This window comes from Trichechus manatus, unplaced genomic scaffold (genome assembly GCF_000243295.1).
Source record: "Trichechus manatus latirostris isolate Lorelei unplaced genomic scaffold, TriManLat1.0 scaffold00024, whole genome shotgun sequence".
Classification (NCBI taxonomy): Eukaryota; Metazoa; Chordata; class Mammalia; order Sirenia; family Trichechidae; genus Trichechus; species Trichechus manatus.
In genome coordinates, this window is record NW_004443960.1 from 2706493 (window position 1) to 2715574 (window position 9082).

Sequence of the window (9082 nt, forward strand, 5' to 3'; positions counted from 1 at the left end):
AGGAGCACAGGTGGGAAGACTTGTTGACGGGACTCTGGAGGCCGTCGTCACTTGGCTGTGCACCCAGTATTCACGTGCACAGTGGGCGTTGCTGGCGTTGGATGCAGGAGGCTTTGGGGCAGTTCCCTCACTAGTCAGTTATTGGGCTGCACTGGTCAGGGTGTCAGGGACCAGATGTCAGGACTTGAACTTCGGAGGTCTGTTGAGTGACACAGGGTGCCAAGTTTCACTTTAAAAATGCACTTTCTAGAGCTGGCCCAGAATGATGGTATTTTGAGTGTGGAAGTTGGCTGTTGGGAAAATGTTTGACTAGGGCAGACAAGACCTAGCAGGTAGCTGGGGGACGTGTTGTGAAGAGTGGTGAATGTCAGGTTACTCCTAACTGGGTGGGTGATGGGACAGCATTGATACATAAGAGCCTAGAGGGGAGGGTGGCAGAGAAAGGTCTTAGTGCTTCTCTGGGTAGAGGGTGAGGATGCTCAGAGGAGTAGCCTGGCTCCCTGCTGGCTCTTGCTGACACCTGAAATCCCCGCTTCTTGTCCACTGGAGAACTGGACCTGATTGGTACTGTTACGAGTACGTAGGTGTCAGGTGGTTAGGGTGAGAGCAGAGGGAATAGTATTTCCATTCCCACTTGTCAGCTCCTTTCCTGTGGACCATAGAACTGGTTTTCGGGGGACACTGCCAGCTCAGCCCTATTCCTGCGTCTTCGTTCCATATGCGCCTGTATGACGCAACTGTCTTGTCTGCTTTCTGACTGGCCATCCCTGTGATTCAACCCCGTTCATTGGCCGTTTTTCGGGAAGATGGCAGGCGTAGTCGACGGGCTCCGTGGCAGTATAGTTCTCTAGGTGTACAGGAGCGCATGCGCCGCGCGGTTTCCCGTCGACACCCGCGTCAGTTTCCGGCGCTCCTATCTGGCGACGGAACTCGCTCCTCTTGGGCGGTTGTGGTCGGTGAGTCTTCCTGGGGCAGAGGCTGTTAACGCTAGGAGCTGAGCTCTGACGGTCAGGGCAGAGTTCTGGGACGTGGTCGGTGCCCCGAGGTGGAGTCCGAAGGAGTGCGCGCTGCGGGGAAGTGCCGGGAGGAGTTCGGGTCGCCTTCCGCCCGGCCGCTCGCTCGGTTCCTGGGCAGAAGCCCGAGCGCGCCCGCTGCCCGCCCGCGCGCCTCCTCCTCAGCTCCGGGCTGCGGGTGGCAGAGCGCGGGGCTCCGCCCGGGCCGCGTTCTCCCCGGCCGCGTGCGGCTCAGCGATCCTGGTGAGTCCCTGGCCCTTTCCGAGCGGCGCTTCCTCCTCCAGCACAGCGGGATGAGAATGGTGGGGTGAGGGGTAGAAGAACTAAGTAAATGAAGTGCTTAGTGTGCAGTAGAGAAGACTTGGGAACAACTCAAATGCATCACTAGCGAATTGGTTAAGAGACTGGAGCACATCCATGTCGGGAAGCTGACGACCCCGCCAGTGAAGAAACATTGTTAGGTCGGCGGGGTCGTATGTCATGCTGTTAACAGAGATCCTGGGGGACTCAGCCACATTGTGGGAGGTGTTTCCTCTTCCATGCCTGGGTGGCGAAAACGGTTAAACGATGTGTTAGCTGTGAGGGTTGAAGGTCCCAACCCACCCATAGGCAGCTGGAAAGATAGACCTGGTGATTTCCATCCAAAAGGTCACAGGCCTGAAAACCCTATGGAGCAGTTCACACACAGGGTCACCAGGAGTCGGAGTTGACTTGAAGGCAACTAACAGCACCAGCGTGGATTTCTATATTGTTTGAGCTCCTTGCCCCCTTTTTTTTTCCCACGATGGTTTGTATTACTTTTCTCGTTGAAACAAAAAAGGCAATTTAACGCAAAACCCAAAATACACACCATTCCGGATGATTGTGGGGAGTAACTGACAGGGTAAGGAACAAACGTGTGTCGTACATTGAGAAGAACCTGTGGCTGATGGCGTGGAATCATGGCCATGAGCCTGTCTCTGAAACCACTGGGCCTGATGTGTTTTGGAATTTAGACATTTTCAGATTTGAGAAAGATACTACAGTACCCCATCTCCAACAGGATCTGGGGCAACACTCAATAATCAAACATGTTCATTAAAATTTTTTATTGAAGTAGAATATACAGTGAAACCTGTGAGAGCCGGAGTTTAACGGGACTGCCTTGTTTTTCCAGCTCTCACAAAATTTCTGCCCTCGACAGGGTGCAGTCTGACCTCTTTTCTATCGCTTGTTTTAGTGGAAAATATTTTGAGTTTCGCTTCTCTGGCCAGTTTCCTTCCTACACGGGTTCCGGCTTTCACAGGTTTTACTGTATATGCAGAGAAACGCACATATTATTGTAAGTACGGCTTGATGAGTTTTACCTGAATGTTTACATTAATATTTCTGTTCCAAAATATATGACCACTTAGCTTAAGTGGAATAAATGAAGATTTATAAATTGTCTCTTATCAGAGGTCAGATGCTGCAGCCAAATGAGCTAGGTTAGGTGTGGCTGTCAAGCAGGTCGTGGGAAAGCCCGGGTTTGGGCTTTCAGAGCTGTGGCTGAGGGGCTGTGGACCTGTATGAGGAGTGACAGTCACATGAAGGCATTACAGCCCAGCTTCAAACAGACTTCAGGTCCCTGAAGGACAGGGAGAGGCGCGAGTTCCTAGCAGAAGGTTGGGCAGCCCTGCTTGACCACAGCGCTGGGCTGACCAGCAGGTAGTGCCCATCCTGCAGGTGGCGATGTGGTCTCACCAGGGGCCTCCCCAGTCCCTGGGAAATGACTCCTAACAGCTTTTGAGGGAAACCCTTGTTTTCTGGTTTTCAGTACAAAAATAATACATGATAAAGGGAAAACAGAGGAGAAAGAGAGAGCAGGGAGACGGGGATTGGGCTCTCGAGGTCCTTCCGGGCATAGCTGAGGCCTTGAGGACTGGCCGCGCCATGCTCCTGAAGGATTGAGCTGGACGCCGTACACGTGGCACCTCCGCAGATCCCCATGCTGGCTGGCTCTCGTGAGTAGATGCCGTTGGGCTCCCATCACTGAGATGGAGAGGCAGGTTTGCGGGGAGGCGGTGCCTGTTTAGGGCTGAAAGCCCGTGAGAGACGCTTTGGATTCTGGTCTCCTGGCTATGTTGTTATTCACCCTTCCCGGTAGTGTTTGAAGCGGGCAAGGGAGTGAAGAGGCTCAGGTAGGATCCTGGGAACCCTGTGGGGTGGGGGTGGGGGTGGGGTGTTGACCAGTGAGGAATTTTCCTTCTGAGACCAGAGTGGACATGAGGCCAAAGCAGTTGATGTCACCCTCAGATTTTTCTCCAAACCAGAACACTCCAAATACTCCATCCACATTGACTCTAGCTGAAAAAGCCCCATGATGCCTCCCGCTCACCTTCTGGAATCAGAGGCGTGGGTGACATGGGGTCAGATACACTTGAGCTCAAATCCTCACCCCGTCCAGCCCTATGTTTTTAGGCATTGTCTAATCCCTCAGCCTTGCTTGCCTCATGGACTAACCAAGTAGCTGTGCCCCTCACTGTGCTAGCACAGAGGATGGAATTGAGATGTAACTGCACCACTGCAGGTCCCTGGGTGAAGTAACTGGTTTGCCCTCAATTACTAGGCTAAAGATTGGTGGTTATAACCCACCCAGCAGTGCCACAGAAGGAAGGCCTGGTGATCTGTTGGAATGGACTCAACAGCAATGGGTTCTGTTCTGGTTTGGAACTGCACCGTGTGGCCCCAGGCGCCTGCACTGTGGCCAGGCTGAACGTGGCCTTGTCCCCTCCCTTGCTGCCCTGTCCTTGCTGCGCTGTGGGGGTGATTCGTGAGTCCTTAGGGAGGAGAAGGAACCAAGACCAGAGGGCCACAGTGTTGCCAGAGCTGCTTCTTGAATCTGATGTGCATTCTGACACCCTCGGTTTCTGCTGCTGCAAGCTCCCCACCCCTAGGGCAGAGCTGGGTCCTCTGTCCCACCCGCCACCTGGTGCTGATGGGGCTGCCTTTCCTAGGTTCAAGATCACCAGCATCCTTTTCAAGATATGCTTTCTGAGTCGGACGAGATGAGGCCTTTAGGAGCTGCTCAGGAGTTACCTGACATCAAGACCGAGCCCAAAGAGTCACACGATGAGGGGGCATCACAGGGGGAAGAGGCTTCAAGTGCACAGAAGCGGGCACCCCTGAGGTGTGGCTTCAGAGAGAAGGCTCTTCTCTTGCCTGGTAGAGGTGAGCAGGGGGAGGAGAGTAGAGGGGAGGTGAACAGTGGGGAGGAGATCAGAGAGGTGAGGAGTGAGGAAGTGAGTAGGGAGAAGGTGAGCAGAGGGGTAGTGCGCGGGGGGTGATGAGCAGGGCAGAGGCGTGGAGAGGAGAGGTGAGCAGGGTATGACGAGCAGGTAGGTGAGCAGAGGGTGAGCAGAGAGACGCTCCCCAGTGCGGCGGCAGTGTGGACGGTGGTGGCTCCCAGCCAGGGTGAGGGTCCTGGCCCTGGTTAGGGCGGAAGAGCTGCTCGCCGTGGTGTTGGGAGACAGCCCCCCATGTCTGCCTGCACCCTGTCCTGACAGAGGCCCCCCATGCAACCTCACTGCATAGCACCCGTGTTCCTAGGCCCAGGGGGAGGTGGAGTTTGAAGGACCATGGATGTCCCTGGAGGCCAGGGCTGAGCCGCTCAGGGGTAGCAGGGCCCATCAGGGGAGCCGGCCGCCTGAGGTCCCCTCTCCTCCCCCAGCCCGCCCCTCTCCACAGGTCCCGGCTGTTTCCCGGGAGGGGAGAAGCAGAGACCGGCAGATGGCTGCGGCGCTCCTCACTGCTTGGTCCCAGGTGAGTGGATCCCTCTGCCCCTCCTCCATCTGCCCCCAGCGGAGCTGGGCCTCCTCCACTCCTGTGGGTGGGCACCCGGCCTCTGTTGCCTCTGCTGGGTGTCTTGTGAAGGCCTGGACATACCAACCTGCCATCTGGGAAATGGAAGCACTGCTCCGGGCCCACTGCAGGGCTGACGAGGTGGATACCCAGCATTGTGTCCAGGGCCCACGCTGGGGCAGACGCCAAGGATGACAGAGGCAGCGTCTACCAGTGTGACTTCTCCCTCCAGTGTCTGGGCTCCACCCGAGGAGTAGCTGGGGAGGAACCTGTGCGGGGCAGGGGTGGGCCTCCACGAAAGGACGCTTCGTTCTCTCATCTTCTGCTCTACACAGCCGCCTTATTCTTGCCACACACACAGGCCCACACACGCACACGTGCACACACTCATGCACACATATGTGCTTGCATCCACGAGGTAGCACACACACCCGCTTGTACACACCTGCACACTTGCACACACACCCACTCGCACACTTGCATACACACCCACTCGCACACTTGCACACACGCCCGCATGCACGCGCACACACTAAGGCCATTTCTGGGTGTGTCCCACCCACTGATCCAGATCCGCTGGGCGGCCTCCTCTGGTAGCCAGATTCACTCTTTGAACCACTCATTGTGACGCCGTATGATCCCTTTGCTGGTCCCCCTACTGTGGCCCAAACAGTGACACGGTTGCTTCTGTTGTTCAGATGCCGGTGACCTTTGAGGATGTGGCTTTGTACCTCTCCCGGGAGGAGTGGGGCCGCCTGGACCACACGCAGCAGAACTTCTACAGAGAGGCCCTGCAGAAGAGGAAAGGGCTGTCCTTGGGTGAGCTGCCTCAGGGGCGACGGCTGCCCCTCTCATTGTTCATCTGGACGGTGCTGTCTGTAGAACTTTGCAGACTGGTGAAAATGTTCTTTATGAGCACTAATACAGTAACTGCTGACCAAACGTGGCTGTTGAGCTTTTGAAATGGGGCCTGTGCAACTGAAGTTTTCATTGCATTTAATTGTAATCAGTTCAAGTTAAAGGTTAAGTAGCCATGTGTGGCCAGTGGCTATGGGATTGTTCAGTGCCAATGAGGAGATGCAGCTTTTCTTTGGTCATTTCGTAGTGCTGACCTATTCCTGCAGTTCTTCCGTCCTCCTGGACGCTCCCACTGCAGAGGTGTTTGAGCAGAAAGCCTGGGTGCTGCCTGGCCTGGGTGGGGAATGGCCCCAGCTAAGCCCCCGGGCCCTGCCCACTCGAGACTCTGTTCTGTTCTCAGAGGCCTTGGCGCCCTTCGTTCTCCTGGTGGTGAGTCTCGGAGCCCCAGGGCTCTTGACTGCTGAGTGTCAGACACTAGTTTTCCTGGAGAATTTGATGAGGCTTATGGAAGATTCATTCACGCATGCGTTCAGCACTATCACTTCACACCCACGAGTGCCAGGCGGATCCGGGGGCTTGGCAGTTCCACCCTTGAGTTTTATGGTGCTCCTGCGTGTCCTTCTGGCCCTGCCGGGTTCCAAGATCACAGCAGCGGTTCCGGTCACCCCTTTAATTATCTCAAGTGGGCTCACCATGCGTTGTTAACATCCCACCAAATCCCAGTGAGTCCTTGGGAACAGAGGGACTTGGCACCCATTGGCAGCTCCATGGCGGGCCTCATAGACACCGTAACCCTGCAGCAACCCCTCTGGTCCAACTCAGTCCTCCCACAGTGCTTGGAGCAGGCAAGGAGGCCAGGCTCCTGCCCTCTTACTAAGCAGTTGTCCTCTGGGACCCTCACCCCGAGGTGACTTGGCAGATGGAACTTTGTACCCTGTCGTCTTGGTTGCCAGCATCCCTGGCCCTTTTTCCAGCGTCCCACATGGCCTCTCTGCCCATTCCCTGCCTCTCCCGGAGTCCTTGCCAGTCACCCAGAAACGTGAGTGCAGGAACAGGAGGCTTTATGTCTGGGTTCTGATGAGACTGGGCCCACCCGCCGGGGCTGGGTAACACACTCAGTGACCTGGCCCACCTGCTATCATGTTCATTCTGTTGCTCGTTCAGGGAGACACAGGCAGCCCCGAGCCTCAACAAGAGTGTACTTGGGGTTTGTGTGGAAGGTGTTCCAAAGAGGGAGTGACCCCTTGTAGAACATAACTTAAAAAAAAAGTTTTTATCCTGGTTCAGATATCCACAACAAAACATACACCAATTAAATAATTTCTGTGTGTGTAATTCGGTGACATTAATTACAGTTTTAAAGTCATATAACCATTCTCACTGTCTTTTTCCAAATCATTCCACCACCACGAATATAAGCTCAGTGCTCCCTGAGCAGAAACTCCCTTGAAAGTGACTTTTTGCACCCACTTTATTCTACCTGAAGTTTCCAGAGCTGCAGCCCCCACACAGTTTGCCCCACCATTTTGCGGGGGGTGATGTCTGGTGCTGGGTGGCCCCGGAAGCACCGAGTTCGAGCCTATTGTCTCTTTCCGGCCAGGGTTTCCCTTCCGCAGGCCTTTCTGGGCCTCCCAGGTGCAGGCGAAGGGCGAGGCCTCAAGCTCCGGCCAGCAGACAGGAGAGGAGGAGGACGAAGAGAAGACGGCCGTGTGCACAGGTGAGATCTCGGGGAGTTGGAGGGACAGTCATTCCCAGGCGCCCTCGTCCATCGGGGCTTCCTGTCTGTTTTCTGCTGGGCCACGACGCACGACCTTCCTGAGGCTGTCCCAGGGCAGGGCGGCCAGTGATCCTCCGCTGTAGAGAGGGGCTCTCTCCTCTCGGACCCCCAGGTGCTTGCCCTTTCTTATCTCCTGGAACCAGCCTCCCTCTTAACTTGGTCTCCCCATGCCCCCGGGCCCCTGGGTCTTTTATGAAAACCTCTCTCACTGGACACCATCTTTCCTCAGAAGCTGTGGAGGTGGGGATGGAGGTCCCGGCCCCTGCTGCCGTTCGGGATGTGAAGCCCTTCAGAACCACAGCAGGGGCTGCCCTGCACTGTGGGCAGCAGGCCTCCGGGAGCCAGGGCTCAGGAGAGACTGTGAACAACAGGCCGCCTTGGCCTCTGGAGCACGGGCAGCTGAAGACAGCTCCACCAGCCATATGCCTTCCAGAAACCCAGGAGGGTGACATCCCTGAGAAGCCCAGTGAGGAGGAAGAATGCAACACTGAGGCCGCGGAGAGCGGCGAGGAGGGCCTGGCCGCCGAGGGCGACGGCAGCAAGAAGACCTACAAGTGCGAGCAGTGTGGCAAGGGCTTCAGCTGGCATTCACACCTGGTGACGCACCGGCGCACACACACGGGCGAGAAGCCCTACGCCTGCACGGACTGCGGCAAGGGCTTCAGCAGCAGCTCCCACCTCATCCAGCACCAGATCATCCACACGGGTGAGAAGCCCTACACCTGCCCCTCCTGCTGGAAGAGCTTCAGCCACCACTCGACGCTCATCCAGCACCAGCGCATCCACACCGGTGAGAAGCCCTACGTGTGTGACCGCTGTGCCAAGCGCTTCACCCGCCATTCAGACCTAGTAGCCCACCAGGGCACCCACACGGGCGCCAAGCCCCACAAGTGTCCCGTCTGCAGCAAGTGCTTCACGCATAGCTCGGCCCTGGTCAGTCACCAGCGCACCCACACCGGGGTCAAGCCCTACCCGTGCCCCGAGTGCGGCAAATGCTTCAGCCAGCGCTCCAACCTCATCGCCCACAACCGCACCCACACCGGCGAGAAGCCCTACCACTGCCTTGAGTGCGGCAAGAGCTTCAGCCACAGCTCGCGCCTCAGCGCCCACCAGCGCACCCACCGCGGCGTCCGGCCTTACTCCTGTCCCCTGTGTGGCAAGAGCTACAGCCACAGCTCCAACCTCATCGCCCACAAACGCACCCACACCGGCGAGAAACCCTACCACTGCCTAGAATGTGGCAAGAGCTTCAGCCACAGCACGCGCCTCGCCGCCCACCAGCGCACCCACCGCGGCATCCGGCCCCACACCTGTCCCCTGTGCGGCAAGAGCTTCAGCCGCCGCGCCAACCTGCACCGGCACGAGAAGATCCACAGCACGGGGCCCAAGGCCGTGGCCACGCTGGTGCAGGGGGCAGCCGGGGATTCCCGGGTAGCGCCTTCACTGGTACCCACCTAGGAGACTGGAGAGGGCCGCCCTGGAGGGAGGAGGGAGGAGGGAGGGCTTGGGAAGGGGGTCAGGAGGCAGCAGGCGTGGGGTGGGGCATGGCCACGGGGGGGGACCTGGGGCCAGCGGAGCTACACTAGCTTCAGATTAAAGGCCTTGGAATTGAGGC

The 9082-nt window shown here is 57.1% G+C and overlaps 1 protein-coding gene across 8 annotated transcripts in view; it reads left to right on the forward strand.

Moving 5' to 3' along the window:
- ZNF205 (zinc finger protein 205) overlaps positions 1–9051 on the forward strand; it is a 32915-nt gene extending 23864 nt beyond the window's left edge. For 4 of the 8 annotated variants that reach the window (XM_023728419.1, XM_023728420.1, XM_023728418.1 and 1 more), the window contains 3 exons: positions 5531–5651; positions 7291–7407; positions 7697–9051. In XM_023728419.1, the coding sequence (XP_023584187.1) occupies positions 5531–5651; positions 7291–7407; positions 7697–8925 (1467 nt within the window). In that variant the 3' untranslated portion in view covers positions 8926–9051. The other 4 variants (XM_023728415.1, XM_023728416.1, XM_023728417.1 and 1 more) reach the window with 4 other exon arrangements.
- Positions 9052–9082: the final 31 nt, after the last annotated feature.